General features: G+C 34.8%; 1 protein-coding gene across 1 annotated transcript in view; it reads left to right on the forward strand.

Moving 5' to 3' along the window:
• LOC126828565 (protein Wnt-16) overlaps positions 1–20,900 on the forward strand; it is a 31,623-nt gene extending 10,723 nt beyond the window's left edge. Inside the window, exon 4 of the mRNA XM_050558409.2 lies at positions 18,277–20,900. Coding sequence (XP_050414366.1) covers positions 18,277–18,741 — 465 coding nt within the window. The 3' untranslated portion in view covers positions 18,742–20,900. The remainder of the gene's footprint in view (positions 1–18,276) is intronic.
• The last annotated feature ends 1,460 nt before the right edge of the window (positions 20,901–22,360 follow it).

The following is a 22,360-nucleotide window of genomic DNA, read 5'->3' on the forward strand; positions in this document are numbered from 1 at the left end:
TAACCCGCTTGAAAGAATCCCGACGAGTTTCTCAAATCAAACCTCTAGATAGTTAACATTACATTGTCATTAATATAACATATTATATTTAAATAAAGTCATGAACATTTTTTTTTTACCTTCTTAGAGCAGTGATGAATAAACCATATAAATATAAAAATTTATTCGTACTGCTCGCGTCTCTTTAAAATGAAGATTGTACCACCTTGATATCGTTGAATGATATCGGTGTAGGTTACCAACATTATTATATACTTACTCTTCCTAAAAAAAAATAGAATCCAAGTTATGTATCACATTTATCAGCGTCATATGACAAATATATAAATTACAAAGCAATTATTTTTGATATAAAGCTATTTCATAAACAGTTGTTCGCAATAAAAGTCGTCATTTCAAATTAATTTTGATTTTTACAAATTTGAAGTACAAGGCCAATTGTGAAGTCGTGCAGTTTTAAAGTTTTGTTTCAAATTGCTTATATACGATACACAATAATACAGGCAGTGTAAAGTATCTCAGACACAGGACGGGTATAAATATATATATATATATATATATATATTGTGCCTTTATCCATCTTTTAACAAAAATAAATAAGACCATAACATACTAAATCAGAACATTGAAGAATATTATTGGTTCTGATGATAATATAAAATCTTACGTATTGGTACAATTTAACATTTTAATATATTAATAATAATTGGGCATAGCTCAATTACAGAGAAGAAAAGGATAATACATAGAGACAACCCCTTTAACGGAGATTTAGGGTGATGTTCTGGAGTACATGAACCTTACACTCGAGAACTCCAACGATTTGTCAAACTGTTCCGTGGATAATGTTGTGTATCTTTCAAATTATTCAGGTTATCTGTCTTAGTTTAACAGATTAACGTCAGTTTCAAAATCTCGGCTACTGTCATGAGTAAACATTTGCCAATAGTTGTACTTGTTTGTAGAGGATGAAGTTATGTTATTTTGTAAAGACTTGTTTTAAGCAATGTATTGTAAACTTAACCATATTCTTCGAGACTATTCTTTATTGAAAGGCATTAAGAGTAGAACCGAAAGAAGATCGAAATATCTAACTCTTAGTTGTCTCAAAAGGAATTAAGATAGTTGCGATTATCTTAGTTTTAAATGTGGGGTTACATGTGGTGGTAATTTATGGCATTAGATTATTTCTTTTGTATAAGAACCCCATTGTGAAATCACTCGGAAATCTATTTATTGTCTCGAGGTATTCTTTGGCAATTCTTAATCATTTTTATTCGGTGAAATACGCGAAGAGTCTGAATTGAATGTCAGTCTTTGGCGTCTAGTTATTCCAGTCTACACCGGTAGTATTCTCCTACATGGGATATGTTTAGCGTGGTTCATCGAGTTGGTTCATACATTCTGGCACACGGTTCGTGTGCCAATTTTAAAATTTTCATTTTGTCTTAAATATTGGACACCAGAAGCCCAACATTTCACGGTAAGATTTAAATTGACCAACAAGTCGTGTTTGCAAAGTCGAAGACTGAATGATATTGAGTTAAAGAAATGGTTCATTTATGGAGAATTAACACATGTAGATTTCATCTTTTCCTGGCTTAAATGTTGATTTTATTTTGATATCCACACATTTTGAAACAAGAATGGTCGGATGTCATGCATAAAATTGGCGTAGTTTATTTTAGAAATACTTGTGCAAAATGTTTTCAGTCCAAATTTAAGAATTAAGACACTTTTACACCTGGTTTACTAATAAAAATATAATTGCTTCATAAAGAATATTGAAGTAATTTAGATTCGACAGTTTTTGCTTAAAAATATAGTCTACGAGGTGAATTTTGAACCAAATGAACTTAGCCATATATTTTTCAGTTGGATAACGTAATTGACTTCTTTATTGAAAAAAATGTAGATGATTTGTGTTGATGCAAATTTATATAAAACATCACAGGTGTCTTCTTGTGAAACTTTCTAATTGTCCATATCCCATGAATTTTTTGTTACAGTTATCACCAGTAGCAAGGAGATCTATTATAGTCTATACTATCCTCTTAATTAAATGTTATTATATGCACATCGTGATTAATTAATATTTTATTTAGGTTACTAATTCGAGTTTTCAAACGTTGTATTTGATAGGTTTGTTGGGTTCAGTAAATATGTAGATGACCATAACTATAGTATGCTTTAAACTCCATTCAAAGACTGGAATTTTTTTTTTCGTTTTTTTTTATATAAAATTGATAACAATGTTAAAGACGTTTTCGTTAAATATAACATTTTGAGGTATCCGGGTCTAATGCTCAGGGAATATGTATCTAACCACATTGCCTCTCCGTTCGGTCCTTGCAATTGACCTGCATTCTTCTGTCGGTACATATATCACAGGCATTTCAAATGTCCATCGAAGATGCTATAATAAGAGTGCCATATCCCATTTCGTAATTGTTCTGATTTACGTAATAGTTAGTAAAATTAATGCAGGTTGCTTGTGAGATTGCTGGTTACTTGTTCAATATGATTTTGTTAAGTCTGCTCTATATATATATTATATAAACTCTAACGAACAATGTACAAACAGTATTCATATCAAATTATTCCCAGCAATTGATGCGAGGCAGACTTTAGAACATCGATGAAGGATAACTAGGTGCGAACTTTAAACAGCTTTTATTGTTCATACATAAGTAATAGAGGGAAAAAATGTCCCCAAAACTGACGTTTGTAAAGACTTAAGATTGCTTGGTCTACCTTGGTCTACCGAATTGTGAAGCATTCTCTCAGAAGTAATTTATTACCAATCGGGTAAAATAAGCGTAAAAATTGTTCATTTTTATGGTAAAATATGTGGGTTTTCTGACAAGGTGTATTAGAATTAATGGTAGAGAGAAACGAACAATCCGATTTTATTTAAAGAACCTTTTTTTATACACCTTGAGACCTACGAAATTAAGCTTTAAAAGTAGAGTTCAAGATTGTTCGGTGTACTTTATTTTATGATAAATTATTCTAGTAGACTAAGCAATTAGATGATATCGGGACTAACATATGATTCAGTTTTTTTTTCAATACTTCACTTGATGTGGGAGGAAACCGGGAGACCCGGAGAAAGCCCACGATGTCGGACAGGCGACCCTGCTCCTTGTCACGTACAATGTACAAGCTTGGGATCGGAACCAAACCACGCGACTCAATGATCTAGACCTATCGACCACCCAACCCCCTTCCAAAGACAGACACATTATATAGCAGTTCAACTCGTGGATCTCGGGTTAATTATGACTTTAAATACTACCTATATTTTCATCCCAATATTTTTTGGGGGGCATCACAGATTATTTCATTTACAATTGGCATGACTAACACCACTGAATGTCGCGGTAGAGTCAAATTGAAGAGCAAATTTACACATAGTTACATTTTAATTCGAATGATTAATTCTTATTGTAGGATCTACACTACCACTGTTACACTGTAGACTATTACTGTTCACGTCTTGTTGTGTCATTCTTTGTCATCAGCATCATACATTGTTAATAATTCTTTGTTTAACAACCATCAAATCAGTATTTGATGTCGCTTGTTTTATCATTCAGCGACATAGTAATTCTCATCGATAATGTTTGAAAATTTATTGTGCTAGAGAATTGCCGCAGTAACGCCAAGAATCGGAATTCCTGTTAATGTTTTATTACTACAATATGACGGATGTTTTATGGTGATTGCGTCATCTATGGTTATTCCCTAACACCTTTGATGTTTTGCCTTTATTAAAAGGAATTGAGAGATTTATGATGTGTAACAGATAGTTTGGCCAGCTCGTCATCCACTTTTCGACATTTGTCATGTCTTTGTCTGGAATCGACAATCACGCGTATGAATGTGTAAACCTGCAAGAGCATGAAATTCGATTTATAAATGTCGCTTTTACTAATGTGACAGTCACTCGAATGGCAAAGAAACTACCAGTTTCAGCATTTCTAATCTATGTTGTGAAATAATATACTATGGAGGCGTGGTATTCTCTAAATAGCGTACCGTTACACCCAAATTAAGCAATAGTTTACACTAATAGGTGTAAATCAAGCATTACAAACAAATTTCAGTTTTTATAGTTTATATTTACGAGTATAAATTTTGCACAACAGTTAAATAATGGCGAAACGATATTTTGTTTGTTAATATTACACCATTTGTATTGTAGCTTTTACTATCGTGTTTTCGGCAACATAAATATTAATGTTAGTCTCCAGTTTCAGTAATCCCAATTCATTTAAACTAATGCACACGTCAGGGCGAGTGATATACTCAAAATAGCGTACCATTCATTACGTCTAAATTAAAGTTTAAAAGTTTACACTAATGAGTGTAAATTAAGCAGTTTTAATAGCTTGTACTCGTGAACATGAATTTGGCAAAAAGATATATTTAGGCAAGTTACAAATATTAACGATATTTTTAGCCTAGTTGAAGATTTTATTATCTTGTTTTCGAAACCGTTAATATTAGTCTCCTGTAATGCCTTTTGGTCCAACAATTGAACACCCCACTTAAAAGGGAAAACCCTACTCTATTTCTTGTAAATGGTAATAATAATTGGTACATTGTATACCTATATAAGTTTCATGGGTCATACAGTTATATACTCTTGCTTATATCTTACATAGCACGCTATGACAAGTATATTATATTATATCCCCTTTGTCATTCCGCTTTTCTGTCCCCTTTGGTCTTTCTTTCTTACTGGTATGAGTGACAGCAAAACATACAACATACAAGTCTCCATAGAATAGATGTCTTAGTAAAGCGTTTCACCTTTAAAGAATGGCAATAAATTATGGCGCTGTTCGAACCAAAAGTAACATAACCCCCATACAATTAGTGATAAATAGGATATGCTAATATGTGATCCTCTAGATAATATTTAAGTAAATGGTAATCGTTGACTTTATAACCAGACCTCAGTTCGAGTTATTTTGCTACCCTTTTGTATCTATGAGATAAAAAAAACTTTGTGTTTCAGTTGGATATTCAATGGAGAAATGTTATTTTTCTACTTTGATTTCGACGTGATTTGAGTCATATTGTTGCGCACTTTAACAATAACTACTGGGATCATATCAATTTACTTTTGGTATACCATGTATAAATCCCTTTGGATTTAAATGAAACCGTTAAACTTGGCGAAGAGCCTTGTCTAAATTTTCAGTGTATACTATCCGTCAGTGCAGTCATCGTCGCCCAAATTCAACTTGATTCTTTTTCGTACTTGAAATGGAAAGCTAAATGTGTATTGTTATCAAGAAAGAAAAGAAAAAAAAGAGATGTGGGGCGAATGTATAGTAGACCTAAATACCAACATGGTGTATATCATTCTCTGTTTTTTATATTGACAAAATTATCTCGAATTGAAGCTATTAACAGAGTCTGCATTATTATTTTCCATTTTATTATTTGAAGAAGACCGATCTAAATCTGCGAAGCTTGACTAACTTCCTTCAATCCCCACCTTCAATTTGTTCGCTTTTTGTCTACACTAAAATTTGTGATAAGGTATTTCATTATACGTGTTCAGATGGAAGACTCCATTCTCGAAGTTTCCTTAACAGAACACTCGTCTCCGTAAAGGCCCCAAAAGTTGTATGAGAAGACAACTCACCGTAGACGTTAATATGATATGATCTAAATTTTGCTTCAGGGTATATCTTTTATCAAACCACAGTTAGGGTCAATAAATCATTTTAATAACATCTCTATAAACTGTCGGTATGTTTTCAATACGACACAAAAGCCGAAATAACGGACATGCTTGAATAAGGATATAAACGTATAGACAAATAATTGTCTGTATATTAGCATTGATATACATCACATTTATTAATACGTAAGAAATAAATATTATTCTGAAAAATGCACATATTTGACTTTATGCTCTACATCTTCATATGATGATATTAATTGGTGGAAATATTTGATATTTATCTGTACCCATTTTCTACCCTGAAGTAAATGAGTCAATTGGGGTATAGCAGATACAAAATGATGAGATTATAATTAAATAAGATGTCTGGAAAATATCGAAATAAGCAACATGTGCAATATAAATAGATTTGTCTGGCACTGAAAAAGACGACGAATACAGATGTAAAGTAATAATTTGTTGCAATCGTTTAATTTGTTAAGCATAAGAGAGTATATTTTGGAAACGAAATGAAAGGGAGTTAACGTTCACCTTTTTTTGCACTGACTGGGCTAATGAAGACGGACATACGTCTAGCAGTCTGCTATGAAGAAAATTTAGTCGGACAGCGGTGCTATGGCCTATACTCTTATTCCAGCTGTCAAAGGGCTCTTTTACATGCACAGAAACGTGCACATGGTACCACGCCTTTACCTTCCACCCGAACGACGAGACACTGTTCCTTGCCAGACCCTCCGTACTGCAGCACTGAAAAGGGGAAATCACACCAGAAGTATATTTTGGATGAATATGTTGACTTAAACGGTACAGTGCATGTATATCAACAGTTAATTAGACGGGTCCGAGAACTGACCCTTGGGAAAAACCACATTTTGGTTGAAAACGATAAACTCTGCACATTACAGAATTACCATTGTAAAGTATTCAATGGCTATGAATAAGATTTGATTAATGAATATATATATATAGGAGCCCCAAAACTCAGACCTGCTTGGCATGTTCTTTTCTTCTTTCTGTATCGCTTTTTAAAAAATAAATCGTTTCAATTTCGTAGATTCTCAAATGTAAACACCATGATGCCCCAGACGCTAAAATACGTATATAACTTATCTTACATTATAGATGAAGCATTTTATGTGTTTGTAAAGCACTCTGTGGGCACACCTGTACTTCAATCTATCATTAGGAGACGTTTTCATATCTAGCTTACATAAGGTAAACACGTTGGTCGTGCGCCATTTCATTTGAGACGCGATAATATCGCTTTGGATTGATACTGCCTCCTCTCTGCCAGCACTCTGTAGAACAAATTAACATCTGTATAGAGTATATGTAATACGTTTGATACAATTGGTGACGCGTGTAGTTGATGGATACCTAGTCACTTTCCTGCAATGATTGTGAATGTTTAATCATTATCATCTTGCTGTCTTTAACTATATCTATGGAATATTTTACAGTCCATTAATTTATTGTACTATGGTATTAAAACTGAAGTGTCGTGGCTAATGTACACAATAATTTACAGACATTATAGAATGTGTAGTATCAGAAAATGAAATGCTGAATAAAATCGTTATTTTATTCGAAAATGCGATTTGATCATTTATCGCGTCTTCTCCACTTCCGAAACCATGTAGATTAAGACTAACTGTTGGCAAGCCTTTGCTTTAATTTATATTCACGCCAACCTAGTATTCTAACGAGCTACAAAGCAACCACGAGCTAGATAATTGACTTCTTCGATGTAATTTTATTATCGGATGGGGATCATACACGATGCATACATTTTGAAATATGATGGCTTTCTTATATGGAACCGACTTGCTTATGGACAAAATGAAACTGCATATCTAGGCGAGAGTTTTCCCCGGATATTCTGATTTCTTCACACCTCTAAAGACCCAGACGAGCTAGGTAACAATTGAAATAAAAAAAACGTTTTTACGAATAAGTGTCTGGGCCATGTATCGTGCCAAAGATATCAGATATCAGCTATTACTCTTACATATACTAATGAAATATACAACACACCCCATTTATTTGCTGTGTCTGTTTTTACTTTAGTATTATCAGTTGTATAACTAAAACCGAGATTAATCAGATCTTGATATTTTCTTAGGATAATTATTTTTTAGTGAAATGAAATGAAATGGGGTTTAACGCCCTTCTGTTCTGCTCTGACTGGGCGGATGATGACGGGAATATGCCATACTGTGTGCTAAGAAGGATATTTTGCCCGGACAGTGGCACTATGTGCTACGTCTTATTTAACGTGCACGTCAATGTTTACACGGGACCTCGGGTTTTTCGCACCATCCGAACGACTATACGTTGTCCACAAACCGAAACAAAAAATTAATAAGAGATTGCTCCATCACTAATCGAAAAACAGATCTGAGTAAGTCAATTGAATACTTTATTTGAATATAAATTAATTTTGTTTAGTCCCTTTAAAGTGAAAGAAGATTTTATACACCTTACATGATGGTCCATAAATATTTCAAAATATGTACTATTTTACGTAAACGACTGATAATATTACAGTCTAAGTAAGCAAACAGAACAAACAAAACTACCTGTAATAAAAAAGGGAGTGGCTTATCGATTGCAATATTGTATTTAAGAATTTAAACGGTGCCTTGAAATCTGCAGAAACTAATGTAAGCTTTAAATAGTCATAACCTAACTTATCGATTTGAATATTTTTTGGTAAGAGTTTTTGTGATTTATCATTATCGGAGGCTTTATATTCGACTTTTATTCTAGGTTGTTGAGACAACGGTGTCTGCCGATGCAAATCATAAAGCCAACACGTTCAAGGTTCTATTTTTAAAGTTTAAAGATTCTGTCATGAATCCAGGTTCATGCTTCACTAAATAAAGTAATTATATGAAGTTGAAATGGTGGCCCAGGGGATGAGTAACTTACGGCTTTATGTTGCAATATAATTAATTCCGTGGTGTTTATCAGTTTGTGGTTTATTATACAATCCTGTTAAGTGATTTTATCGTTAGAAGTTATCACAAATATTATAAAGACTGTGAGTTTTATATTTTAAACTGGGTTGTGATTAGAGCAAATTATTTCATGCAACACTTCAGTCAGTTCTGTCTAGTTTATCCCCCCCCCCCCCACCAACTTCTTAAAACCACTAAGCGCAAGCGAATTATTGAAATAAAATGAAACCATATGTTAGTCCCGAAATGACGTGGTTTGTGTAGAGTGGACGTTAAATCCCATTTCTCTCTCTCTGTCTGTCTAGTTTAAAATAAATACGGTATTAGAGTCCTGTTCTTTCGTGTACATTGATGTAGACTGTTTAATTTTAATTTCAAAAATTAACATTTTAATGAGATTTTTATTTACCATTGGATCTTATATACTTGAAGACACGGGAGTTATGTACTAATGACATCATTTTAAAAATAGAACAGTCCAAGAAAAAAAATATTAAAAATGTTTTCCCGTCTTTGCGCACCATATTCTCGTAACGCTTTTAGACGGACATAACCCAAAAGAAATGAAATGGGGTTTAACGTCCTAATAACCCAAAAGCTATCCCGACGCTATCCCGACGCTTGACAGATTACTGAGCGGCCCACTTCTTCGGTTATACCCCCCCCCCTCTCGATCCATTTTCACGAAAACTTAAAGTTGCAATTGCAAATTTTCAAGTTATATTTTTAAAATGTATTAAAATAAAGCCTTAAAATAGATGGTATCTATAAACAGTCCTACTTTGTTAAAGAATAATCCTATTAATCCTATAATTCGCTATTGCCAGCTGAGAAATTGGCAAAAATATCATTTTTAACTTCAAATTCCAACGTTGGAAAATGGCTGCCCCATGTTGTCAATGGCAAAACAGGGGAGGTAATTGTGTTGTTATTTCCTGTGTCATAGATTTTTAAGGGTGGGAAATAATGCCCTTGATCGTATAATAGTGATTTGATAACCTATTGAGCAAAAGACATAGAAATAATTATGTTTTGACTTTCTTAGAAACTTTGAAATTCTCGCTTTAAAATAAAATATTTATAACTGAATAGAATAACACATGTCACAATTATATGGAATATAAGTTACTTAGAAGTTTATTTCTGGCGACATTTTGATGCATGGTTGTTTCGTCTTTATCAAGCAAAGTATTCCATATAATTATGGCATGTGTTAAAATTTTTATGCAGCCAGTTCATTGGTTGGGAGTTAAAATCTTAGCTCTTGGCCAATGATTGGGCTGCATTTGTACAATATATATGGCTCCTATGTAAATCGTTTAGACTAATGATAAAATAAAGCTTTCCCAAATTGAATAAACTGTCTTAAGAAAGGAAACTAATATTATGTTGACTGTTGCTTTTAATTTTTGCGTTTCAATTATACTTTTGAAATGTTTTATGTACAGCTATTCGAACAGTTATGAGCATATATATACAAGGAATATTCTAGACATTTTCAATTTTAATTGCAATGAGTAGATTCTCGGAAGACGTTATTAACTGTCCAGACTAATATAGACTTGAAATAAAGATCTTAATATAGATAAAAGGCAAACATACAAATTGAAATTACTACTGTACTGGTCAGCGGAAGAGTTTTACGAGATATAGCAAATATCGATGGTCAAGCGAGAGTGAGCGATAAAAGTAAAAGGGGAGACTCATATCAGTTATTGCCATTGCAAATTACTCATAGCACGGCTATATAGCTATGTTATTATCCGACCTGCCTGAAGATGACTAGTAAGTCAGCGAGATTTGTCGCCGCGATGGACACTAGTTTTATGGTCAGTCTTCACAGTTTATCACCCAATAGCCCTCGGAATTAAAATAAAACTTGTTTTATCAGTAAAATTAATATCAGTGGACAGAATTTAACATGCTCATAAAAAGAGACATAGTTCAAAGGTAGCCAGAGGTATAACAATATATTTTCTGCTTCGATGACTCCCCTTTCAGTTCAGTAAGTAAGTAAATCTGGCGAAAAGTAACGTATAGTCTCTTTTGTTTTTCCTTTTGCGGCAATTGCTACCCATTGCTCCACCGCCCTTTTAGGGACAAGGCAACTGGAAAATAAAGCGATTGCTCAGTATGGTGTCCTATTAGAACCAGACACTGTATCACCTTTTGGTCGATGGGATGATGGAGCTATGCAGCTTCAAATCGAGACTAATCCCATAATGGTAAGTGGTACCAAAGCTGTATCACCCTTTCGTTGATGGGACGATGGAGCTATGCAGCTTCAAATCGAGACTGATCCTATAATGGTAAGTGGTACCAGAGCTGTATCACCGTTTCCTCGATGGGACTATGGGACTATGCAACTTCAAATCGAGACTAATCCAATAGTGGTAAGTGGTACCCGATGTTGATAAAAGGTCAAGCATATCATATCTTGCCCTGCGCGCTAGCCACTAGGTGGCCGCTCTAAGTTTTAGAGGTACATGGGTAGGGCAATACTGAAAATAAAGCCCTGTTCTCGTTACCATAACTACAGATCACTCCCCGAAATGTGGGGAACTATGTCAGGAATGGTAGACATATATGTCGCCGAGCGGAGCTTTTAACATATTCTTTATGATATTTTTCAAGCCTATCATAGATCATGGCAGAAAGGGTGTTATGTACTTCGCATCGACATATTTCTACTATAAATATGCTGTTATTCATTTCGTTTGAGCACTTACATTTTGTTTGAAGGGAAAACCTGCCCTGATTTGTCCATCCTTGATTTTCATAAAAGAACGCACCGTACTTTGAGCGGCGTGGGATTTGGGGGCTTCCAAGGGCATGCAGTAAAATTGTAAAATGAAAACACATCTTGGTGACTTCTGAGAAACGCAAAGGAAATGTACAGCCGTCAAAGCAAGAATCATATTGTGGACAGTCTACAGGTCACAATTTTGACGAAACATGAAATATAGGTCTATTTCCCAAAGATCTTGGTTCCTTTCGATATTGGCATGTATCGGACCATAACTTCATGGATTATGGCCCCTGGTTGTACGAAAAATCACGTGTTTAGCTTGTGGACACTCTAGAGGTCACAAGTTTGATCCGATTTTGATAAAACTGGAAATGCCTGTTTATAACCCAAAGATCTTGGTTCCTGTCGATAGTCGCGCATATCGGATCGTAACTTCCTGAATTATGGCTCTTGATTGTACGAAAAATCGCGTTTTGAGCTTGTGGTCATTATAGAGGTCACAATTTTTATCTGGTTTAAACCAAAAAAACCAAAAAAACCCCCAAAAACGTGTGAATATATCACAGTTATACACTAATGATGGTTGAGTTCGAATTTCGTGAAAATCGGATAACAACTGACGGACATAATGGCCGCCCTTTGTACGCAGATAGTGTAAAAATATGGTATATCAAGGTTGTGGACCCTCTAGAGGCCACAGTTTTTATCCGATTTGGATGAAACTTTAAATATATGTTTTTATCATAAAGATCTTGGCTCCTATTGATAATCACACATATCCGAGAGTAACTTCCTGGATTATGGCCCCTGATTGGTTGAACAATCTCATTTTAGCTTGGGGATTCTCTAGAGGTCGCAAAATTAGTCCGATTTTAAAAACCGTTTAGATATATCACCATTCCACCATAATGAAGTTTGAATTGGAATTTTGGGAAATCGAACTGGAACTGCCCGACAAAATGGCCGCTCTTTGTACGCAAATTGTGTATAAGTATGTAATACAAAGGTTATGGACCCTCTAGAGGTCACAATTTTTATCCGATTTTGATGAAACTCAACACATATCTTTATATTCCAAAAATCTCAGTTCCTTTTGATAATTGCACATTTCAAAACATAACTTTCTGGATTAAGGCCCCCGATTGTACAAAAAATCGTTTTTGTATTTAGCTTGTTCTTTATCCATCTCTTCAAAATTTGGCCGTATCTGTCTGGCAGCCGCTGGTTTTCCAACTATTCGTAATTTTCGTTTTTGAATCGATATTCTTTCTACTATTCGAACTGCGTTTTTGAACTCTATTAAGTAAATGATATTCTTTCTACTATTCGGATTCGTTTTTAAACCCGTATAGATAAAAGATCACCAAAAATTGTTATTATGCTAATACTGCAAATTTCAACTTTGGGGTGAATCATACACACGACATTTTAGAGTCTATACCATTAGGCAGACAAGTGATGCCAACTGAAACAGGCTACAAAGAAGATTCGTGCGAGGACCCTGGAGAAAAAAATATTATGTTGTCTGTGTAATATAGCTTGAAGGGTGAGGGAGGTGTGGGGTGTAAGCGGAGCATACATATTTACTTTTACTCGACTTTTATGGCTCCGTCGAATCTCTCCTTCCACCAAAGGGCGATTAAGCACTTGTCACTGCACATCCCCCCCAACCCCCCAACGCCAATCGCCTTATATTTTAAAGGACGATGGAGCATGCATGAAGCCCTTGAGTTATTTAATGGTTTGTCCACCACCCCCGTCCATGAAGCCATTTAATTACTTAAATGATTGATTCAATGGTAAATCATTATTTTATCCACAGTTCTAGCATTCAATAAATAACAAGTACTAGATAACTAGATATTATTAAAATACATTTCCTGGTCAGACATTTGGTGCTAGTAAATATGTCTTTATTAACATAAATGACAGAATGGCTGATAATGGATTTAAAAAATGACCTTATGAGATATGACATCAACAGGTGCTATGGACTATAAGTGACAAAACACGAAGAATCGCAGAAGTAAGAGATTGACCCACAAATCAAATATATCAGTAATAAGATGGTTGAATAGCCTAAAACTATATTTTAGTAGCAATTAGCCCTATAATAATCGCCCTTTCCCTTATCATATACCATTACCTTGATCCTAGATAAAACCATTAAAGTTTACAGCATTACTATCAGATTAACAATTCTGAAAAAGTCAGTATTGACATTAAAATTAGAGGAACTCTACTAATGAAGTGGTAAAGTACAACGTATCCTTCGGGTATAAGTAATATGATTCATATTACGTTTTATGGGCTAATGCCTTTATTCCTGGTCACTTTAGTTAATAACAAATAATTATATTGTTTCTGGAAAGAAGGACAGGTATTAGTAGCAAATATACCGATAAGGATGGAACACTCTAGTGGCTCCGGCGTGGTTCTCCCTTGTCAGTGATGCAGGACGGAGGGGCTGACAAGGAAAGCTGTCTAGTCGTTCGGATGGGACGAAAAACCGAGGTCCCGTGTACACATTGGCGTGCACGTAAAAGATCCCTTGGCAGTTGGAATTCGATATAAGAGTAGGCCGTAGTGCCGCTGTCCGGGCAAAATTTCCCTCATAGCACACTGTATGGCGTATGCCCGTCTTCATTAGCCCAGGTTAGGAGCAGAACAGTAGGACGTTAAACTCCATTTCATTTCATTTCATTTCATTTCACACTCTAGTGGCGTATCTAGAGTTTGTACCGGCCGGAGCGGTCGTTGAGTTTGCACCCTCTAACCTTATGTATACGAAAAACACCGAAAAATGTTAAAGCGACGAAAGTAAAAACCTGTTTTCTTCTGAATGAAAACATTAACTACTACATTTTACAAAATTATTTTTCTTGCAAATTCAAGCGCTTAATTTGTCATCTTCAATGTCACACAATCCATACCATTGTCGACAATTTCCGACAGTAGACGGCGTTCTCTTGGGAAAATAAAAACGTGTCCGGTAAAAAAAAATCGTGTTTGGCGTCTTTATCTTTCTATTGCCCAGACAGAAAACAAAAATCACCTTTTTTCAATGCAGTCACCCTTTCAGTCTTCACCCAAATTTTAAAACTCGCCATCACACAGTCAAATACGGAAATTTATTTTATTATAACTGTAAAATATGAACAAACAAATTTATAATTTATTATGATATATACGTCGTTAATCTGAGAACGGAAGTCATTGGCACACTTTCTTATTTCATCGTCCAGTATTTCAATAAGAGAAAGAAGCGAGCTGGCATATATTCTGATGAGACGCAATAGAGAAAGCAAGTTTCCAGAACATGGAACAAGTGATTGTAATCAGTTGGTTATCTGACCCCATCTTGTATTTTCCTACTGAATTCTTCTTATCCCTTAGGGACAATGATATACAGGTTACAGGTGTCGCCCTCTGTCATCATCACATGGTTGCCACATTGCTAACCGCACCCAATAACCCCATCTTGTATTTATTTAATTTTGTTCCATGGACTACAGCAAATTAAAATTAATCGAATATAAAAAAATGAAGTTGAAGTCAATGGTTATAAGTTCGTGTATCCTGCTCTGTGTAATACCAGAACTTTCTTGTGGATCCACTGATTCAAAGTTTGAATGCAGTAACTTACGATTGTTTGTGGATCACATCAGCATCTCGGCCATCAGTAATATATATTTTAATAGCTTTGCATGTAATTACATGGGAAATAAAATCGAAGGAATAAAAAGATACATAAATATCAACACAACTCTCTTTACATTTACTTTCATAGATCATAATATCTTTGATGATCTTTGATAAATGAATATTGTTTTATTTGGTAAAGAGATAAAAACATATTTCCTACCTGTTCTTATGTCAATAAAGATACAAAGAGATACAACATCAAAGATGACATTTATTTATTAACATGCATACATGTTTCGACATTGGGCCTATGTGTATTTTAGCATGTACAAGTTTCGGGACCAATTGCAAATGATGTATCATTTAGTATAAAAACTAACACGTGGGTTTGAACAGGCGTTACCATGTGAGCCACAGGTTGCTCAGAAGGCGTTGTATGGTTCTCTTTAGTTTCAATGTCCTAGTTACGAGTGATGCTGGTACTACGCATTCATCACATAACTAGCTAAAACAAATGACGTTCGTCAAAACACAGTAATAAAGGTTAGCATATATGTGTATGAAGTCTAGACGTGGGTTGGGTTATGTACCTTCTGTCAAAGACATCAACATACCGAACATTTCTTGTACCATCTTCATTATTTTTAATACCATTGAATCATCCATCTTTTTATTGGTTTAACTATTCTATGCCACCATAGTCACTTTTAAAGGTACTATATATAATGGTATAACTATCACGTAATAGTTCCGGTTCGAATATCAGCTTTTCATTCATATTTATTGTCAAGAATATCAAACTCTAAACATATCATTAGCACGTACTCTTACAGTACCAAAGCAGTAATTCCAATCTGTGAGGGAGCTACGGTGACTCAGTGAGTAGGGCACTGGCTCACTAAGCATAAGATTCGGAACGAAGGGTCAGGCAGGAAAACGCATCTTGTTCAGTGGTTCTTAACCCTTTTATGTTTTCGTACCCCTTGAGCTTTCATAATATTTCCCTGTACCCCCTATCTAAAATGACTTATGGAAATAAATGAAATTTTATTTATACAATGAGTTGCATACATACAAATATACAGAATAAATAATCTTTCAAGTACAAACATACTAACACAGAACACCAACAATCAGGCATATTACTTATCTATACAGTATTGAATTTGACAACATATCTCGTAACCCCTGCTTTGATGTTTCGTACTCCCGGTTAAGAACCACTGATCTAGTCGTGCAGATGTTTCCCATGTACACGTTGACGTATATGCTCCTCTTTATTGGCCAGGTTTGTGCAAAAATATAGGACTTTAAACTCCATTTCATTTCCATTATGTGATGAATTTTACAGTTTTAGCTACATAGCAAAATGAAATAATACATTCTGAAAGATATTACAGGATGTTTTATTTTTATAAGTTGTCGAGATTGTTGTCGACGCAGTGTCATTTTTTACACTATGTCTAACGTAGGAGAACATAATAAAATTTCAAACTTAGAGGTATTAGGAACACTGTGTGGTCTATTCTCCCCAAAAACTCCCATGTTCCCATAGTTTTATCAGAAATAAACGGCTGGTATGCTCACTTTTAGGGAAAACTAGCGCAAACAAGACATACGAACAATCTTAAATATTATTTATAGCTTAATGGAATGTTTCCAATTGTTGTTTAATAGCCGGGTTGGTTTTGAGTATTGCTGTATAAAAGCTGTCAAATCTGGGAGATAATTCGTGCCTCTTCCAGTTGACTTCGTCAGTAATCCTGCGATCAATAAGTGGGTGTGTGGCAGCCCGTAAATGAGCAATATATTTTTATATACAATTAGATTCTAGTAAAAATTGCACCCTACGAGCCTTTATGCATAATAAAAACGGTGTTGTTGAAGAGTATATTGTAAACTATATTCATTGTACATATGAGTTTATAGACCATAAAGTTCAAAGTAAATCTATTTATTCGTACATGTGTGAAAGTTGTAAAGTGGCATACTTCAGTTCTACTTTGATTTTGATAATATAATATCAACTGAAGGCAGAAGACCCTTGAATTTGTCGCTCTTGAAATAAAACGAGCTCTCTGGTTTAAGTGCGGCATGGCGATGCCGGGGGTAAACTATTAAATGATATTAAGGTTACGTTACACTATTTCGTAAACATTTTAACGAAATTTCTTTTAAAAAATCAAACATATTCTTTGAATAACGGAAATATTTCTTACTCCTACTCCGTGACTTTTGCTTATGTTAACATTGATTTACAATTCACATATCTATCAATCAACATCTGAATATACATCACATTAAAGACAATATATAGTGACCCACCAATCAGCATATTGAGAGGGACATATGCTTGCTAGATGGATTTAAACGTCTGCTTCCACGATAGTGATATCACTGGGGCCTGTTAAACGTTGGGTGCTTTTATCTAGCATAATTAATTCATTTATGGTTCATATCATTAAACAGAATTGGTAACTTATCCGACAGTAACACATTTAATATTTAATTTTAAATGTCAATTGATTTAACTGGTTCTAGGGAATAAGATTAAGTAGGCCTGCTAGCCCCTATATTAAAAGAGATGTTATTTTTCTAATACCATAGATTTTTCACATCATCTAGATAAAATTATAGTACGCATGTTTATATACATCAGACAAGATAAAAGAAGATCAGAGAATGTTCTTTCTTTTGAACACTGAATAGATTTGTGCATTTGATAATATGCATTATACGCACAGAGAGATAGCTGGTTGATATTGAAAGGGCATAGAATCCCACAAAGAAGTTTTAACATTAAAATGTCATAATTTCTGGAAATACATATTATTGTCCTCGCCGATGTTCGCTAATCTTTCCGTCCTTATGAAAATGGCTGAAAACACTGTTCTATGTGTATTATCACAAGGGATAATATTCTATTTCGTCGCGATATTGTATCTATCGAGAGTTAGATATACGCCAGAGCTTCATTTTTGTAGCTTGTGTCATTCTGTTAAGGAGTTTATGACAGAATGTCTAGAATATTGTTGAGATTATTTCAATGACATATTAAAGTGATAATTGGAACTTTTTGAATGGAATAAAACATCCTTAATCACTCTGGTGTTATAGTAAAATGATTGTAATTTAAGAAAGTTCACGAAAACCGTTATAATGCAATCATCCCTATAATCTGAACTGTAATCTAATGTCTATTCTTATCTGTTTTTCAGATCATACAAAAAAATATGCAGCTGCGATGTCGCTGCCATGGTGTTTCTGGTTCTTGTGCGGTTAAAACATGTTTCCGAAGTCTACCAAGCTTCTATCACGTGGGCTTAGATTTGAAGGACAAGTATGAAAATTCTGTGAGATTAGCCAGACGTTCTCGAAAGAAGTTGCGCAGAAAAGACAAATCCAAAAGAAAAAGCGCCATTACGAGTGAGGAGTTGGTGTATGTTCACCGTTCACCCAACTACTGCAAAGAAGACGTTAAACGCGGCATATTCGGCACAAGAGGACGGGTGTGCAATAGGACCTCCCCAACGGAGGAAAGTTGTGATCTATTATGTTGTGGTCGGGGATATAATACTCAGGTAGTGAAATATGTCGAAAGATGCCACTGTAAGTTCTTCTGGTGTTGCTACGTCAAATGTAAAACGTGTGAAACAATGATGGATATTCATACGTGCAAATGATCGGAAGAACTGCTTACAAGTATGTGCTCTACGGTGTAAACACCACAGCAAGGTGATTCGAGAAAAAATTCAAATGTTTTTGTGATCAAGTTATATAATAAGTTATTTGCAGAACGCTATCAAAACGAGGAGGACACAGAAATAAGCAAGGATTTACGTTGAGATAGACGGGCGAATTTTGATGTGCTTAACTCAACTTCAATAAAGATAGTAATTGACATTTCTTTCAGTTAATTAAGAAAATGTATTATATATTGAATTAGACGCACATCGTTGGTCAGACAAAACGTTATTGCAAGGGATATTAACAGCAGCATGCAAGAAACTAATGGGGGGTCCGCCTTAATATCTCAGATTCTAGAAGCATTAGAGTTTGACCTACACAATAACGAAGTACAGGGCCAATTAGGATAATGTGTGCTTTTATCAGTCAATTTATTATATACATAAATATATACTAGATTTACCTTTATTTATTAACATTAACGTCGACTGATAAAGATCCGCATATCTCTATTTTATTGACACTATTGGACCTTTTTATTGGTACCATATAAATTGAATACTCGTGGCTATATTATTAAAGTACACTCACCGTTTTAATGGAAAAGGAGTACATATACTGCCGTGTAGCCTTTGACGATAATAATTATGATTAAATATTATTAGTTTTATGAAAATATTTCATACACGTTGTCTTGTTTTAGAAAGTATATAGTATTATCATATATTTAATACGCGATTTATTGCAAGTAATGTGATGAAATGATATGCCATAATAAATTATAATTTCAAATTATCTGTTCAAGGCAGATTTTTGCCCCTCCAACTACATTGTATTTAGTTTTATGTTCATTTAAGGCGAATCACGGGTAAGGACGTTGCACTCTTGGCCAACCAAGTGCTTCACTTATAATTGAGCACTCTTCCAAATTACTGTCTGTCGCCAAACTACGCCTATCTACTCTTTTTATTGCCCCTAATTAATGGAATTGCTGAAGTAGTAAGAGAAATTATACCCGGCCTAGTTTAGGACACCCGTAAACAGTTTGGCAGCGATAGTGTCATTGGTTGTAGAAAGAGTAAGAATAAGCTTGCCTATAACCCTTAATCATTATTCATTTCATATATACCTGTATAGAAGTGAAGTATAAATTAATATAACCTACCATAAGTAAAATAGATATATATAAAATATCTGCCGCGATCTGTATATTATAACCATGAAGTAGTTGTTATATGTTTTTAAAGTATGAGTGTATTTAATGAATGTGTATTTTGAAACAATTAATGTATATATAGTGCTAGTAACTGTTTATAAATATTGGAGTAGGCCTATCTATATTGGTTTTGTATATAATTAACGTACCGGCATATTTCTATTTGTAGTCTTCTTATATATGTATTGCAAAAGACGAATCGTTAATATGAACTTTCTTGTCGTTATCATCAAACTATATTCCAGAAAACTCGACGTTTCTACCTGGGATTATACATGTACTTAATTAAAACTTGTTATTTTATAGTATCTCAATTATATTAATCTGTTTTAAAGGGACACTATTACTGTTAAAAAACCTTTTCATTTTGGCGAGATTTAAATATATTGGGACATATTTGAAGTGTATTGTGTGCAAACTTGTGTGCCAATGTCCAGCAAAAAAACCCCCCGCAACTAGTATATAGATACTGCTATTGTATTCAGTTCTTAAATGGTCATATTGTGGAGTTTTCCTTGCTCCATGGGTATTTTCAATTATTACTATTTCCCCTAGAAAGTGATATTGCCTCCTTAACAGAGCATATAACATATTGTACAGCATGAATAATCCCGATGGACAATATCTGCTTTGAATATAAATATTATAAAACAAATCATGCCACATATAAACGTAGATTTTTTGGACATGTTGCCTTTTATATTAGTAAATTCAAAGGTACATCGGATTCTTTTTGTACCGTGCATAGTGACATTAATGTATATAGCGGCAATACTCAAAGTTAAGATATATATTAACTTAACAGCAATTAACACATTGAATTCGATTTAATGACATTTTCTTATGAATGTACTCGTATAGTTTATTGTGTTTTATGTCATATCTGTTGTCTCTAAGTTTGTCATGAGAACATTATACGAAATAAATTCATAAATAGAGGTAACTGTGTTTTTTTAATGGAACCTCTAATGTATTTTCTGAACACCCCGATATATCACAAATGTTATAATTTTGAGTGTCTCTAAAGCCAAAGGAGGCGATAGTTGAGCAGTAGGACACGAGCTAGACTATTATTTATGGAGTTATTGCCCAAGCGTAGGGAACATTGTAAATGTGCTATTTCGTATGAGCGAAAGAACCGTCTCAGCTCGTTTTCATGATAATTTATGTAGCACTGGTCCTTTCCCCCAAAACCTTGGAATCATGTCCCAATGGATCGTTTCTTAAACAGGTCTTATTTATTTGTGATTAACTTGATTTAAAAATTGCTAGATTTCATCCTTCAATTACGTCTGTCACTTGATTTCCCCTAAATACCAGCTAGTCTGTGCGCTCGTCCGTCTGTCCAGTTTTATTTCCAGTGCCGGGAAATGTTTGCTGTGAAATCTAATCTGGAAGCCATCAGTGGAAATCAGGGCCGGATTAAGCTTGCAATGGGTCCCTTGGCTGAAAATGTCACCGGGGTCAACAGTGAAAAACAGGCGTATTCTTCTAGTCATTGTCCTGAAATACGATATTATGGTTGATAAATAGATTAATTTTGTTTGGTACAACATAATAAATCAAATTATAAATTATTTTCTAGGACTAATTTGGGGGTCTCTTTAACATTGGGGCCCCTGGTTACAGCTCAGTCAGCACCCCGCTTAATCCGGGCCTGGTGCCAAACTCTTACAAATGTCTGGGCAGGATGTTCTAATGTTAACAAGTACAGTTACTAAATATACTTATGCCTGCTTTCAGGGGCGGACTGTACCTTGCACCGCGAGACTTGATCAGGTATAGTGATCAAGCTAGTTTCGCTTTCTCGTCATGTCACGTTTTTTTCACCACGATGGGGGTCCAAAGGAAACCTAGGCCCAGAACTACCCAGCGCGCCCCTAACAATTTAAATACGGGACTAAACGCGAAATTGTGATAATAAATGGTTGCAAACTGTGAACTTTTGTAAAAATCGAAACCGAAATCAGAGAAAATTGGATACCACCCTCAAAAAGTCGATCACCAGCAGCGTTAACTGGTTTCCTGTCCCACTAAGGATTAAAGCCAACAAACAAGGAGGATTGAGCGATGGTTCATGTACGTACATTAGTATCGCTGGATCTATTTTGGACAGGGGAAGAGCTGCAGGAAAAGGGGTCACAATGTTGTCAATAGGGCAATGCGAATTATGATGACGTTGGCGCGAGCATTTCCAGGAGCATTTGAGGTAACTTTTTCGAATTCAGGACACTTTGTCAGAAATTAGGTCACCTTTTCGTAAGGTAGGGCCCATAACTACACCCACTAGTGGATTCGGGAGTTATCAACCATTTCCGGTTTCTTTTGTTTTTGCATTCAATAGGACAGCGTAGGCGGTAAGAGTGGCCCTATCGATGTAACAACCAGGACTGAATGGG

The sequence above is a fragment of the Patella vulgata genome, chromosome 7, assembly GCF_932274485.2.
Source record: "Patella vulgata chromosome 7, xgPatVulg1.2, whole genome shotgun sequence".
Lineage (NCBI taxonomy): Eukaryota > Metazoa > Mollusca > Gastropoda > Patellidae > Patella > Patella vulgata.